Here is a 17663-nt window from a genome sequence, read left to right as displayed (position 1 = left end):
ATATAGACTTCCTCCTGAGCAAGTTGTTTGCTACCACCTCCATCACGGTAATACGTTAAGTGGAGAAATGTTTAATGAGTGTGCAGTTATTTTGAAGGACAACCCTAACGCAGCAGTTACTAAGCTCACTGACATTGTGATATGTTGTGCTACAAGTACTGGCACTGTTTGTTCTTGGTCCAGTAAATGTCGTGTATCTCAGCCAGCCTAGTTTGACAGCGACAATATGAAATCTAAAAAGTATTTATGTCTCAACAACTTCAGAAATCATAAGTGTGATTTGAACCTGCACAGATATATAAGTGCAAAATCAGAATTTAAAAAGATTTGTGACGTTTGTATGACATAAAATTGAATGAAGAAATTAAGTTAACAGCGCATCATGGAGATTGTAAAACGTTTTGGAAAATACTTAAGAAGTCGTTACGTTAAAAACAGACAGTTCTATGACTCCTAATGTATGGCTTTCCTATTTTCAGAATTTATTAAATCCGATGTGCATGACGGCCAAACCAGAATTTGATCTATCAATATCTGATTTGTTTATGTGTGATGAATGTACTGATCTTCCATTCACGGAACAATTGTTATCTGGCGAGATCACAGAACAAGAAGTGAGGGAAGCATAGTAAAGCATCAGGCGTCGATGGAATTCCATCAGAATTGTACAAAATAAAAGGAGATTTTCTCATACCATATTTGTTGCTTTTATTCAATAAAATCCTTGATACAGGTATTTTCTCCGATGCGTGGAATATTGGAATGATAATGTCTTTATACAAATCAGGAAATGTCAGTCAACCAAACAATTACAGAGGTATATCTGTTTTGAATGTCATGGGAAAACTATTTGCATTTATTGTTGAATAACTACTTAGAATTTGGCTTGACGTAAATGATATCTCAAGCTCAAGCAGCGTTTCACTCTGAGTATTCTGAAGATGACAATATCTTTGTCACTTTGCTCCAAATATTTATGTAAACCTAGAGGTCGTTTTTATTGTGCCTTTGTTGATTTCCGCAAAGCTTTTGATTACGTTGATAGAAAAAAACTGCTGTACCTATTGATGTCGAGGTAAACTGTCATTAGTTTTTAAAAATATGTATATCTCAGTCAAAGCATGTATTATAACTGACTCGGATATAACTCCTTGTTTTACTACCAGTAGTGTTCCTCAAGGTTGCATCTTAAGCCCAGTCTTATTCATCTTTTTTATAACCAAACTTGTTTCTGAAATGTACAAAGAATGTCATCCTGGTGTGTTTGTGACACAAAACATTATAGATATTATGCTATTGCTTTTCACGGATGATGTTGCTCTGGTGCCCTAGTATGTTGCTTGCAGAAACAGCTTAATGTATTGCAGTCCTTTGGTATTAAGTGGGGTTTAGAAGTAAACCTTGTGAAAACCAATGTTATTGTTTTTGATGGAGGAATTGTATCGAAGCAGGAAAATTGGATATATGGTGAAAAACATTAAAAAATTGGACTTTATTATAAGTATTTAGGACTATTACCGTCCTCAAGAATACATTGGTCTAAGGCTTGTAAGACCTTAGCGCTTCAGGCATCTGAGGCAATGTTTCCTGTTTATAAATTATTGAAGGAAAACAAATATATCTCATTTTCAACAGCAAATTCAATATTTGATGGTAAAATTCTACCCATTTTGTTCTACGGATCGGAAATATGGAGCATTAAATATATTTGAATCCATTGAGAAATGTCACACTTTGTATTTTGAGCAATTTTTATGCATTGGTAAATATGCTTCAAATAAGATAGTGCTTGGTGAAACTGGTCGCTGCGTGTTGTTAATGCTGGATAATAGATATTAAAAATGGAAGCTGACAGGTACCCATTTTAATGTTACAAAACGCTAAAGCAAGATGGTGAAGGGAAAACGAATTGGTGTCTGGTGTAAGGAGCATATTATTTAACACTGGATTTTCCTTTGAATGGATCTCACAAGACACTCGTAATGAAAAACTATTTTCAAACAAAGATTTATAGATATATTTCCGCAAAACTGGCACCAACAGGTTTCCTCTTCACACTTTCTCAAGCATCATGCTTGTATCAAATCATTGTTACAACCAGAAAAATATTTAAGTATATTAAAAGATAAAACATTATTGAGAGCTCTTTGTAAATTAAGAATATCTCTCCATAACTTCCTTGTCAATAAACATCGTAGACCCAATGAGAGTGATTTTGTAAATTGAAGATGTTCTAACTGTACGAACCAGGAGATTGAAGACGAGTTTCATGTTCTTTTTATATGTGAAAAATTGAAAATGTTGAGATTAATATTTCTATCTTATTTAGATATAACACACAAAGACAATCAATTAATGATCAGTTCGTTGAATTCACGAATGAAGATGTTATCAAATCTTTCGGAATATATTTGAAACATGTATTTAGAATATATCATGCTATGTTCAAGATCATGTTGATTTTTATGCATATGTTAAAACTGAACTGTACTATTGACCATATGGCCTTGCATACTGACTAAACTGTCTGCATGTCTGTCTGAATACGTGGCACTTCTTTATGGATAACAACTTATTTTAATCTTTTTAACGACGTTTCAGGGCTACTTCTTACCCCATCAACAGGTAAACAATGAGTAGGCATATAGAGTTATACAATAATTATATATACATACACATATACGTGTGTAATAACAAAATCTGACCATGGTAACATTAACAATAAGGAACTATAGTAGCATAAATGCATCGTAAATAAACTAATCGTAGATACAGATAGGTGTTCAGGTGACGTGATGACATCAGTACCCATATTCACATGGACGACTGTTCCCTGGAGGTGGTGTTTTGATAGACGGGCTCTGTGAGGGAGAAAAGATGTCAGTCAATGATAATAATGTTTGATGTTGACAATGTTTCCATCATCATAGTTGCATACCACAGGAACGGTGGGTTAGCTGACTGGTTAAATTGTCTGCTTGTATTGGTGCAATGTTTGCTGGCGTAAAACCCAACTCTACTACCAAAAAACACTATTATACAAAGATAGTACATGTATGTCATTAATATGTGGGTCATTCTGATGTTACTACACTTGTGTAAGAAATCATTTGTATTTTTCTCAGACCGCCTCCGTGGTCTTGTGGTAGAGCGTCCGCCCGGAGAGCGGAAGGTCCGGGATTCGATCCCCGGCCGCGTCATACAAAAAGACGTTAAAAGATTGTACTCGTTGTAACCCTGTCTGACGCTCGGCATTAAGGGGCTTAAACAAGGACTGGTCGCCTCGGAGTCAGTATACCGTGTCTGAGTGGGGTATTCATGTTAAACTGCGACATGGTATCTCAGTGAGCTAGCACTATAAATCGTCATCAGTCCGGACTAGTACAAGCAGCCAAACACACACACATACACGTGCATGCACGTCGCTATATAAGTGCAATATTCTTAGACGCGACGTTAAACCCCATTTCACCTCACCTCACCTTGTATTTTTCTTCCTCTTCAGAGGAAATTTTTCAAACATTCTGACACACAAAAATTTAGCCATTGCTACATTAGGCACACTTTATTATGCCTCTATAGCAACGAAATAGTGACTTCAACTGTATTGTCAATAACGTTCTTTGCATTCCGTCACCCAATTTTGTTGTGTGTGTAAAGCAAGCATTACACATGAGCAATGACTGGATTTGTCTTAATTCGCTTGCTTTAAAATATGGATAATATATGTATACATATTATATGAATAATAACTAATGGTACGAACTGGTTCCCAACAAAGCATACGTGTCCCAAATAGATCGTATGGTCAGACTGGGTGACTTAATTGGTTGATAAGGTGTCATCGTACACCGACAGCATGGAGCGTTGCTCACAATATCAAATGCTGAATTTTCTGGTCCAGACTCCATTACTAGTATTTACTGGCCACCGTCATATAGCTAGAATATTGCAATGTGCGACTTAAACAACAAACTAACACATTGTATTATTAGCAGTTGTGATGATATTAAAGTACAAATTGCAATGTGTGGTTTAAATAACAAACTGAAATATTGTATTGTGTTCCATTATGATGCTATTAAAATACAAACCGCAAGTGTGAGTGTTCAACCTACCATCATTGTACGCTTGTCCTTTGGGTGATTTCACTTTCCTCTCCTTTCCTGGTGCGTAACACAAGAAAACAGATGATGTGTAGATTATGTTGCTGTAAGACTGAGATACAGGACAATGCAATATAATTAATTCTGTGCACTGTAGTTACGAATTGAAACACTTTCAAACAAACAGTTTCTTCTCCTGCTGCAATTAATCCAAACGGTCATTGGTATAGAGTATGTCAGTATGGAACAATCGATCAAGGTATTTCAGTTCAATCAGGGTGCAACAGCTGAATGTGTGCGGACAGCCCCTAATCTGGTTGGACTTCTTTGTAAAACCCACGATCCCTTACACGGGATTGCCTCCGTGGTCTAGTTGAAGAGCGTCCACCTGGAGTGCGGAAGGTCGTGGGTCCGGTACCCGGCCGCGTTATACCAAAAGACGTTAAACGACGGTACTTTTTGTTACCCTGCCCGGCACTCGGCACTAAAGGGCTAAGGCAAGAACTGGTCGGCTCGGCGTCAGTATACTTTGTCCAAATGGGATATTCACGTAACATGCGTCATAGTATCTCAGTGGGCTAGCACTATTAAATCGGCATTAGTCCTGACAAGTACAAGTAGCCACACACAAACACACGTTTAATTGCAATGATCTTGAACGCGACGGTAAACCCCATTTAACCTCACCTCTGACACGGTGTTGAGATGCCAAGGATGATAGCAATGGATCGGGGTATTTCAGTTCACTCAGGGTACAACAGCTGAATGTGTGAGGGAAGCCCCACATCAGTGTGGACGTGGACTGTTTTATAAAACCCACGATCCCTCACGCGGTGATAAGCCATAATAACTGGGGCTTGTGTGGAAATCCAATGGACGGGCCGAGGACTGTCTGCCCAGTAACTTACAATGGTATACAGTACTGGGTTTTACAAAAATGGACCAAGGGACATAACATGGTGAAAGTTTACCTCACGACCCGAGGCAGCTGAGGGCGTTGCGATTCGTTTGACAAATGGGGCACCGTGTCTCACCATTGGTTTCTCGAGATAGGCATCAGATCACATGATAAGTTACAATGTGATATCAGTCCGCCTGGCGGAGTAGGATGATCAGTAAAAGTATGTATAAACTGAATGCATATGAACCATGCAAGGTTGCACAAATCAAACGGGTAGTTTGTCAAGCAGCGTCGACGTACCTCTTTTTTGACGTATGTTTTCGCTCATTTCAAGCTGGATGTTGCCGTAGTTTGTGCCCGAAGCAGTTCCTAGCAACACACAGAGTTTTCAGTTTATACAGTTCTACCTCGTCAACACTAGCTACTTTAAGGTACTGGCAGAATATTAATCCTTATCGTCACTAGGGTCTTAAACAGGCACTCTGCTTGTCTCGAACTACGGATTAATCGAAACACATTTCCTTTATAACTCCTTAGTATTTCGAATACTAATTTAAGCTGGTTCTTTCATCAGCCTGTTATCTACCTTGTACACACAAAAACAAATACTTGTGAAATTTCATATGGATTACTTGTGAATACAAGCGACAAATCCTTTCCCTATTCATAAGAAATCTCTGCTAAAATAGTTCGTTGTACGATACCGATTGCATCATCAGCAAGTGTTTATGAATCCGAAAGCCTGATGAACGAGGGTCAGGCTTAACTTTCATTATCTGATTCCTTATGCTTTAAAGCGGTGACAAAGTACCTTTTTTTTTACGTATGTTTTCTTCATCTTCAAATCCAGTGTTGCCATAGACGTGGGCAGGATTCCCATCTGGAACATTGTGTTATTTCAGAAGAGTTGGTTCGATTTCACATATATCATGGTTTGTGTTTTGTCTGTTTGTTTAACGTCGCACTCATCAATATTCCAGATATATGACGGCGGTCTGTAAATAATCGAGTCTGGACCAGACAATCCAGTAATTAATATCATGAGCATCGATCTACGCAATTGGGATCGATGACATGCATCAACCAAGTCAGCAAGCCTGACCACCCGATCCCGTGAGTCGCCTCTTACGACAAGCATAGCCGTCTTTTACGGCAAGCATGGGAACTTTGTGAAATACGCGAGGACGGGCGAGGGGCTCACAAACATAATTACGCTTCGTTTAGTTTGTTTAACGCCGCACTAAGCAATATTCTAGCTATATGACGGCGGTCTGTTAATAATCGAGTCCGGACAAGACAATCCAGTGATTGACATCATGAGCATCGACCCACACAAAATTTGATTGCATCAACGAGTAACCTGCGAGTTTCTGGAACACCTTGGGGACACAACTGTGAACAGAGAAGCGCAGCACCTTAGATGACTTGCCATTCAGTCCCTTTGTACAACTGAAGAAAGAGACCCGTGAAGATTCCGGGGTAGAATAGGTCTTCAGCAACCCATGCTTGGCGTAAAAGGTGACTATGCTTGTCGTAACGGCGACTAACGGGATCGGTAGGTCAGGGTCGCTGTCTTGGTTGATACATGTCATCGATCCCAGTTGCGTGGATCGATGCTCATGATGTCAATCAGTGGATTTTCTGGTCCCGACTCGATTATTTACAGACCGCCGTCATATAGCTGGAATATTGCCGCGTTAAACAAACAAACAAACAAACAAAACACAAGCCATGATATATGATATTAATCACTGGATTGTCTGGTCCAAACTCGATTATCTACAGACCCCTGTCATATAGCTGGAATATTGCTGAGTGCGGCGTTAAACAAGAAACCAACCAACCAACCGAAGAAAGAAGTTTTTTTATGTTTTATCTCTGTGTAAATAAAAGAAACGTCTACGCCAGAGAATAAACACAATCAATTAACCGTCGAAACAGATTTTATTGGGTGCAGAGGGCTAAATAGAGGAGATAATTACTTCAAAGGATTAATGAATATCAGTGATGACACCAGGTGTTCGTGTAAAGGGTTAGCATATCCTGCTCTACCAGTTGCACCTGCGACATACACAATTTACAACAAATAGTAAGTATTTGTTTCCTGGCGCATAAAAGAATGACACCCATTACTGCAAAGACACAGGTCTTGCTGTGGTTGAGGGTACTTGAAAGGCCTTGTTACAATGGTCATTCATTGCATGGAAGTTGACTGTTTACGCCATATCTTTACAAATAATTTATAAACTCATTGAACAATATGATGACTTCATGAAATATTTATAATACTTATCATATTTTTTATCATTACAGTACATTATGGCTCTGTACTCTTTCGTTTCTCCAATGAAATGTTATGGTATATTTATCAACAGCATCACATAAAGAATTAATGTATATGTGGTGTACTATTTTCTGTATTGATGCTCGATGGCTAAGCATTTGCCTGTTACCTGTTGTTTGTGACAAGCCAATCTCGCAATAGGTATTCTCAGGACCTGGAACATAAATTACACTGTTCTTATTTTTCTGAGGGAAAGACAGAGTAGTCATAGACAAAATACCGGACAAAATGCATTAATTCCCAACTTTCGGAACTTCCCAGGCTTTACAAACTGTTCTGTCTAAAAACTAGTACCATCTTACCCATGTGTTGTTGCAGCGGTAGCCCCCGCCACTCACACACTGTGCATAAAAAAGTAAGTGTCTGTTGCCTTACGCCGCACAGCTGTACTGCTGTTACTCGAGGGCGACCTACAGACACACTATTCTTGACCGTACAGTCATCACTTCTTTCAGTGGCATTTAGAAGTTGGTGTGATGAAGAAAGGCAATTTCTATGGATGAACAACTTCTTTATTACAATTAGTGCGACGTTTCGGTGTAGATCCTAACACCTTTATCAAGCAAGCGATGTATCGTACAGTCATAGTTACCAGAAAATCCACTGATACGATAGCGCTGATCTAATTGTAACTAAAACTCGTTTCAAAGTAGTTTCAATGCATATACTCGCCTTCACATAAGTGCCCTCCCGTTCGAAATTACGGCGGTGTTCTGTTTCCAGTGTATAGCCATTGTAACGGCTCACATTACAACTAAGGTGTTCATACCATTCAGTATATAATATATATAATATTGGTGTTCGTACCTCCACTAGGCCGCTCCACGGTCTCGTAATTGCAGCATCTTGAAGGGATTTCATCTGTCCTTGACGTCTGTTCAGATCTAACATAGATACACAATTATGAAATAAATATTCGAGGATCCATAGGACACTGTAATCATGTTCTTCTTCAGCATATTTTAGGAGCTCAAAACGCAGAGCTCTTCGAATGTACTCTGACAAATTAACGTGCAGTGAGGTTCACAACAGTGCTTCAGACAAAAAGTTATAGTGAGTGAGTAAGTTGTTTTTAACGTCGCTTTTAACAGTATTCCAGCTATATCTCGGCGTGTCAGATTAATGTGGGAGGAAAGCCCGAAGTGTTGCAGGTCTCCGGCGTTTCCCACTTCGGTGAAACACACGAGCACGGGTAGGGTGCTGACAAACCTAGAAACATAATCGGGGCGAACTGGGATTCGAAACCACAATCATAGGTTTCTGGCGTGAGTTATAAATAAAGAGCAAAAATGCTATTGTGGTTCATGTACAGGTAGATGTCACCTTTCAGGGGGAAATTACACATTAAACATGTTTTGTTTATTACATTAAAATAAAATATATTTACTTTTGAGGGTTAGAAAAACAGTGAGGCTAATTTTGCCGCACTTGATTTTCGTATTAAAAACAAAATCATGGGAAGGAAACCTTGATAACCATCACACGTTTTAGAATTGGAGTTTCCTCTTTTCAAAGTTTGCTAATTTTGGTTTAATGACACCCCCAAGTGCATACAGTTAGATGTGATGAGAACATAGAGAAGGTTAATTAGAAATCAAGGACGTTGTCTTCAGTTTTAACTTTGATCCAAACTAAATGTCTGATAGAGGCGAGAGGTGAAGGGAGTGAAGCATGTTGGGGAAATCTCACCCTCTCATACACCCGAGCTATCCGTCATTATTTTTTGCTATTTAAAGCTTGAAACCTTCGTCAAAAAGGCAAGCCTTCTGGTATTTAATCACATGGTCGATTCCATTAGATTTCTTTCTTCCTTTGAAACCTGATGATTATTCGCCTAAAATGGTCTTTGTAACATCTTATACTTAAGAATTTACATAAAATCACGACATATTATTTTCACAGCAAGCAACAATCACTGGTCAAAATTATATCGATAATAAATACTATCTCAGGCAGAATCGGTCGAACCTTGGAATGTTTTGTGTATCATATATCTTGAAAAAGGATAAGAATTGACTTTTCCATATTACAAGTTGAATCATGAAGTGACAGCAAAGGCTGGTTAAGATGTTGTGATGATAATGTAAGAAAATTGCGATGTAATTCTCACCATAACTGTAAGTAGATTTCCATGACCGTGTTACTAATTTTACAGGCTGTTACGTCTCTGTCAAATAGCCTGTACAAACGTGAGACCGTAACAAAACACACTTACCTCTTTGGCTCATGCTCAGCTAGAAATAAAAGAAAATGAAAAGCAAATCAGTTGTCGGTAAATGTTGTTTTCAGAACTTGACTTGTTCAATACTATTTTCATTCAACAGCAATTACTATAACTTTTGATATGTGCATAGAATTGTTAAAATAAATAGTAAATGGTGAAACGATTGTGTACTTGATTGTGTGTGCATATCAAGTGTCATTGATGCTGTCAAGTTATACCACAAATGCACGTACATTTTGCAGCATGCAGTCTCCTCCTCAGGTGAATAACGATGATGATGAGGATGATAATGGTAACTATGCCAACAGATCCTGTTACTATGGCAATCAGTTTATTCTGGCTTATAGTGTCATCACTTCCGATAAACGAGGAAACTTGCACTGTGACAGAACAGATTATCTAAATGAAGGCATGGAATTGCACTACCAAATACACAAATACATATATCTTGGATAGAGATGATATCTATTGAAATTGTACTGTACCTGGTTTTGCCAACCATCAAGTAAAACATTCCTGAAATGTGCGTTCCACAACGTTCAGGCTGACAAAAGGATTACTTACAGACCCTGATCCTTGCTTGTACAGTAGATGTTCCCTGTTCATTCGTAGCAGAGCACGATAGGTTTCCCGCATCATCAGGAGACACATGCTTCATAAACGTCTGTCCATGACTGATATAATCGTTGTGACACCACGTGTACGAGGTGACAGCAGGGTTGGCGTCGTCGACGACACATTCGACTTCAACGGCATCTCCAGCCATGACACTGATGACATCTTGCCTTGGTGACAGGTGGATCTCTGGTGGATCTTATGTCAGATATAATGTTTTAAAAATCATAAATCACATAATTCTGAGAGAACAAATCATTTTTAGTTTAAAAAAATCATTTTTAAACAGCATAACTTATTTAAAAATATTTTGTATAACTCGTCTATATAAAATAACATAGCACATAAACACATGTTTGTAGCAAGTAATAAGAATGCATGCAATAGTTTTTGACATAGCTTACATCTGACGTTTACAGTTGCAACTGCCCGTCCAGGTGTCATCATGTGTCCATTATCAGCAGTACAGGCCAGTTCTCCTTGGTCAGACTTTGTTATGTTACGTTTGAGGAATGTCGATCCATGGCCAGTAACTGTTTGTCCGTTGTGAGACCATCGGACTGTGTGGACACTAGGGTTACCATCATCCACAACACACCGTACACTGAGGTCCTCACCTATATCGACATCCAGGGTGTCATTTCGTGGTTCCAGATGTACCACTGTGGGGTCCGAAAACATTAAGAATTAGTCGAGAGATTAGTGGTATCATTCTGAGCAATACAACATAGCGACAAAACGCCATTGCATAAGGTGTAATAAAAAGATTATGGTTTGGGTTACATAAACTGAACATGTGCAGTGAGACTATTCTTGTATCCTCATGGTTTTGTTTTTGTTTGAATGTGCAAAGAAGTTGGTAATAGTAAATCGTAAATGTCAGCATTTAAACAACTTTTGTTAGATATATACAGCCAACAATGGCATCATTGTCTTAACAATTCCTCACTTTTATCCACATATTGTACATTGAAATCCTTGTTAAATACTGAAATATTTAAAATGTATTAGATCTGCCTCGATAAGAAGATCTATAGCTAAGTTTAGGCGCTGTCCAAACAGCTTTAAAATGAACACATATAAACATGTACATAATCACAATCCGTTAGACCTTTAACGTCCATATTGTGGAGAAGGAGACAAAGACGAATATCATATACTGTTTTTATGCCCACATTATGCTGAAACTCGAGAACAGTATTTAACTGTGTATTATTATAAATATCAATCGACAAACTATTGTTAACAGGAAACACTATTGTGTTACGACTCCACCCTGTTTGACAATGGTGACCTGTTTTGGAGGATCTTAGGTGAAAAAAGATATAAAGATCAACAGCATATGTGACTCAAAAGTACTTTTCATCACCTGTCTATATATAAATAAACATGAGACATAAACACATGTTTGTAGCAAGTTTCGTTTCGTGGTTCGAGATGTACAACTGGCGTGTCTGAAGACATTAAGGATCAATCAAGAGATTGGTGGAGTCATTCTATATAATAAACTGCCGGGCGAAAGAAACTTGTTTAGGAGCTCCATAAAAAAACCAAAGACAGATGTTATCGATATAATGATTATTTCAATGAAAGGAATCATTTTTCGATGTCCGTTCATAATTGCAATGCCATATTGATAGTGCATTTGCCATAAGTCCGAGCGAAAGAGACACGGGGTCAAAATAAAAAAAATACATAAATACGAGTCCATTCAAAAGGTGCTCATAAAGTCATGTGACAAAACATGTCGTTAGTAGCGTGTGTGACCACCCCCTGCATCAATGTACGCCAAAATACGTCTTCTCGTGGATGTCGTTCGTCGCCGGATGACTTCAGCAGGAATTCTGCGCCACCAGTCCAATAAAACCTCTTCAAGCTGCTGTCGTTTGCTGGGGAGGGACGCATTGTCTCAGCTGTCGATCACGATGATCCCAGAGATGCTCTATGGGATTCATGTCTGGAGAACATGCTGGCCAAGGCAATACGTTGTTGTTGTTAACGTTGTGCAGATATTGGTGAACAAGTCTGACCCTATGAGGTCGTGCATTATCCTGCTGCAAAAGGGTACCCCTTGGCTGTCCACGTAAGAATGGCACTGCAACAGGTCGCAACACTTCGACCTTGTATCAGATTCCAACGGATGATAACAAGCCTTGTTGTCCGCCCCATACCCTCCACCATAAGGGTGCACATCTTGGATGTATCGGTTCCTCAGGTGGATTGTCCGGATGTAGCGACCCTTGCATTTTGCGACCCTTGGTTTTTAGGATCTTGAACGGGCTTGTGTGTGGCCTGTGTGTGGCCTATGTGTGCCCACAGTTCCCCAAGATCCTGTTTTCCCATTTATCATGACTGCACGAAATTCATTGAATCCTGCAAAACGTGACTTTCATGTGTGCACAGGGTGTGTTTTGGTGAATGTTTTCTGATAACGTTCTAACTTATCGCAAGTCTTTAATTTAGAAAAAAAACTCAATTTGCAAGTGATAAGTTTTTTTTGCCCGGCACTTTACAATACAGCTGGAAAACTACAAAAAATATATAAGTGGTAATAAAGACAGGCAACTAAACATTCCGCACTACCATAACCTCATTCTACCCGAAGTACACTCGTACGAACTGATAGCTATGTGTATCCTCCCGCATCAACCAAGGGGTTTGTTACATATCCACACACAATTTGTATTATCTTCTACTTAATAAAAAACAATTAAACCCGATGTCACGATCCTTACGTTTATCCTAGAAGCGTACCCACTCATGACTTTCGTAATTCTTAAAATGGGTAATGTAGGTATTTCTTTTTGTTCACATTATTAACACCATATTTGTACCCTTTTGACATTAACCTTTTTTACATATAAATCACTTACACCACACGTTGATTCGAGTGGAGGCGTGGACATTCCCTACACTGCATGTTAAACTGCCAGAGTCGGACTTGGATGTTACTGTTTTACTGAAGGTCTGTCCACTGTAGGGATGTCCATTGTGAGTCCAGCGGAACGAAGTGACCGTGGAGTTGGAGTAGTCGACCACACACACGACACCGATCACCTGACCAAGGAGGACGTTTAGGACACTTCCTGGCGGCTCCAGGTGGATTACCAGGGCAGCTGAAAATTGTTCTTATTATAATAGCAACATTCCTTGGAACTGAGACAACCAAAGGAAGGCGTGAAATGAGGGTAATTACGGCATATAAGATTCGCATCACACAAATTAGGGAAGGCAATACTGGGCCTTACATGTTACATGTATTGTAGTCGCTGCCCTTCCAGGTGTCATCATGTGTCCATTATCAGCAGTACAGGTCAGTTCTCCTTGGTCAGACTTTGATATGTTACGTTTGAGGGATGTTGACCCAGTACTCGTTTGCCTATTGTGAGACCACTGGAATGTCTGGGCACTAGGGTTGGCGTTATCCACCACACACCGCACACGGAGGTCTTCAAATCAACCTCCACGGCATAGCACCCAACAACATTCCTGTGTTAAAGGCACCTCTACGGCATACAACCCCACAACACTTATGTGTCAAACTAACCTCCACGATATCCCCCCACCTCCCCCATCAGTACAGTGTCGACCGCCTAGGTGGTCTCGTGGTAGAGCGTCCGCCCGGAGAGCGGAATGTACTCACCCCACCTCACCTCACCTCACCTCACCTCACATCACATCACATCACATCACATCACATCACATCACATCACCTCGCCTCGCCTCGCCTCGCCTCGCCTCGCCTCGCCTCACCTCACCTCACCTCACCTCACCTCACCGCACCGCACCGCACTTCACCTCACCTCACCTCACCGCACCGCACCGCACCGCACCGCACCGCACCGCACCGCACCGCACCGCACCGCACCGCACCGCACCGCACCGCACCGCACCTCACTTCACCGTTACTCACCTCATTAGAGTGTCAAACCATCCTTTGATACATACCAGCCCAGTTTGTTACTGTCTAATACCCAACCCCACAACACAACACGCTAACATTACTACGTCTCTGACGAACCTAACGACAGAGCACGCTGACGTTACTACGTCTCTGATCCTCCCCTACGACATAACACGCTAACATTACAACATCTCTTACCAACCTCCACAACATAATCAGCTAAAATTACCTCGTCTCTGACCCACCCCACGACATAACACGCTAACATTACTACGTCTCTAACCCACTTCCACAATATAATACGCTAAGATCACTACGTCTCTGACTCACCTCCACAACATAACACGGTAACATTGCTACATCTCTGACACCCCCTAAACATAACACGCCAACATTACTACGTCTCTGACCCCACCTTCCCCACGACATGACCCACCTCCACGACATCATACGCTAAAATTACTACATCTCTGACCCACCCCCGCGACATGAAACGCTAACATTACTACATATGTGACCCACCTCCACGACATAACATGCTAACATTACTACATCTCTGACCCACCTCCACAACATAACATGCTAACATTGCTACATCTCTAACACACCTCCACGACATAACACGCTAACATTACTACATCTCTGACCCACCCCCACGATATGAGACGCTAACATTACTACATATGTGACCCACCTCCACGACATAACACGCTAACATTACTACATCTCTGACCAACCTCCACGACATAACATGCTAACATTGCTACATCTCTTACCCACCTACACGACATAACACACTAACATTACCACGTCTCTGACCCACCTACACGATATAACACGCTAACATTACTTCGTCTCTGACTCACCTCCACGACATAACATGTTAACATTACTACATCTCTAACCCACCTCCACGACATAACACGCTAACATTGCTTCATCTCTGACCCACCTCCACAACATAACACGCTAACATTGCTTCATCTCTGACCCACCTCCACAACATAACACGCTAACATTACTACATCTCTGACCCACCTCCACAACATAACACGCTAACATTACTACATCTCTGACCCACCTCCACAACATAACACGCTAACATTACCACGTCTCTGATCCACAGCCAAAACATAACACGCTAACATTACTACCTCTCTGATCCACCCCCATGACATAACACGCCAACATTATTACGTTTCTGACCGACAACCAGGACATAAATGCAAACATTTCTACGTCTCTGATCTACCCCCACGACATAACAAGCTAACATTACTACGTATCTGACGCACCTCCACGACAAAACACGATAAGACATAACACACTAACATTACCACGTCTCTGATCCACAGCCAAAACATAAGACGCTATCATTACTACATATGCGACCCACCTCCACGACATAACACGTTAACATTACCTCATTTCTGACCCATACCCATGACATAACACGCTTACATTACTACATCTCTGACCTACCTCCACGACATAACATGCTAACAATACCACGTCTCTGATCCACAGCCAAAACATAAGACGCTATCATTACTACATATGCGACCCAACTCCACAACATAACACGTTAAGATTACCTCATTTCTGACCCATACCCATGACATAACATGCTAACATTACTACATCTCTGACCTACCTCCACGACATAACATGCTAACATAGCTACATCTCTAACCCACCTCCACGACATAACATGCTAACATTGCTACATCTCTAACCCACCTCCATGACATAACACGCTAACATTACCATGTCTCTGACTCACCTACACGACATAGCACGCTAACATTACAACGTCGCTGACCCACCCCCACGACATAACACGCTAACATTACTACGTCTCTGACCCACCTACACAACATAACACACTAACATTACTACGTCTCTGACCCACCCCCACGACATAACACACTAACATTACTACGCCTCTGACCCACCCCCACGACATAACACGCTAACATTACAACGTCGCTGACCCACCTCCACGTCATAACACACTAACATTACTACGTCCCTGACCCACCTCCACGACATAACACGCTAACATTACAACGTCGCTGACCCCCCTCCACGACATAACACGCTAACATTACTACGTCTCTGACCCACCTACACGACATAACACACTAACATTACTACGTCCCTGACCCACCTCCACGACATAACACACTAACATTACTACGTCCCTGACCCACCTCCACGACATAACACGCTAACATTACAACGTCGCTGACCCACCTACACGACATAACACACTAACATTACTACGTCCCTGACCCACCTCCACGACATAACACGCTAACATTACAACGTCGCTGACCCACCTCCACGTCATAACACACTAACATTACTACGTCCCTGACCCACCTCCACGACATAACACGCTAACATTACAACGTCGCTGACCCACCTACACGACATAACACACTAACATTACTACGTCCCTGACCCACCTCCACGACATAACACGCTAACATTACAACGTCGCTGACCCACCTCCACGTCATAACACACTAACATTACTACGTCCCTGACCCACCTCCACGACATAACACGCTAACATTACAACGTCGCTGACCCACCTCCACGTCATAACACACTAACATTACTACGTCCCTGACCCACCTCCACGACATAACACGCTAACATTACTACGTCGCTGACCCACCTCCACGACATAACACGCTAACATTACAACGTCGCTGACCCACCTCCACGACATAACATGCTAATATTACTACGTCGCTGACCCACCTCCACGACATAACATGCTAACATTACTACGTCCCTGACCCACATCCACGACATAACACGCTAACATTACAACGTCGCTGACCCACCTCCACGACATAACACGCTAACATTACTACGTCCCTGACCCACATCCACGACATAACACGCTAACATTACAACGTCGCTGACCCACCTCCACGACATAACATGCTAACATTACTACGTCCCTGACCCACCTCCACGACATAACACGCTAACATTACTACGTCCCTGACCCACCTCCACGACATAACACGCTAACATTACAACGTCGCTGACCCACCTCCACGACATAACACGCTAACATTACAACGTCTCTTACCTACCTCCACGACATAACACACTAACATTACAACGTCGCTGACCCACTTCCACGACATAACATGCTAATATTACTACGTCGCTGACCCACCTCCACGACATAACACGCTAACATTACAACGTCGCTGACCCACTTCCACGACATAACATGCTAACATTACTACGTCGCTGACCCACCTCCACGACATAACACACTAACATTACAACGTCGCTGACCCACTTCCACGACATAACATGCTAATATTACTACGTCGCTGACCCACCTCCACGACATAACACACTAACATTACTACGTCTCTTACCTACCTCCACGACATAACACACTAACATTTCCACGTCTCTTACCTACCTCCACGACATAACACGCTAACATTACAACGTCTCTTACCTACCTCCACGACATAACACACTAACATTACAACGTCGCTGACCCACTTCCACGACATAACATGCTAATA

General features: G+C 41.2%; 1 protein-coding gene across 9 annotated transcripts in view; it reads right to left on the bottom strand.

The window, feature by feature from the left end:
• Positions 1-691: 691 nt before the first annotated feature.
• LOC124148919 (scavenger receptor cysteine-rich type 1 protein M130-like) overlaps positions 692-17663 on the bottom strand; it is a 32173-nt gene continuing 15201 nt past the window's right edge. For 4 of the 9 annotated variants that reach the window (XM_048398534.1, XM_048398532.1, XM_048398535.1 and 1 more), the window contains exons 10-20: positions 13064-13306; positions 10595-10861; positions 10140-10388; positions 9809-9955; positions 9567-9585; positions 8159-8235; positions 7461-7505; positions 5819-5887; positions 5308-5376; positions 4119-4166; positions 692-2861 (exon numbers count right to left, since the gene is read on the bottom strand). In XM_048398534.1, coding sequence (XP_048254491.1) covers positions 2815-2861; positions 4119-4166; positions 5308-5376; positions 5819-5887; positions 7461-7505; positions 8159-8235; positions 9567-9585; positions 9809-9955; positions 10140-10388; positions 10595-10861; positions 13064-13306 — 1280 coding nt within the window. In that variant the 3' untranslated portion in view covers positions 692-2814. Of the gene's footprint in view, positions 2862-4118; positions 4167-5307; positions 5379-5818; positions 5888-7460; positions 7506-8158; positions 8236-9566; positions 9586-9808; positions 9956-10139; positions 10389-10594; positions 10862-13063; positions 13307-17663 lie in introns of those variants that run through there. The other 5 variants (XM_048398536.1, XM_048398537.1, XM_048398539.1 and 2 more) reach the window with 5 other exon arrangements.

Source organism: Haliotis rufescens, unplaced genomic scaffold (assembly GCF_023055435.1).
Source record: "Haliotis rufescens isolate VD_foot unplaced genomic scaffold, xgHalRufe1.0.p SCAF_18, whole genome shotgun sequence".
NCBI lineage: Eukaryota > Metazoa > Mollusca > Gastropoda > Lepetellida > Haliotidae > Haliotis > Haliotis rufescens.
The sequence above is the reverse complement of the archived record's forward strand: the minus strand, read 5'-3'. Positions and strand labels throughout refer to the sequence as shown.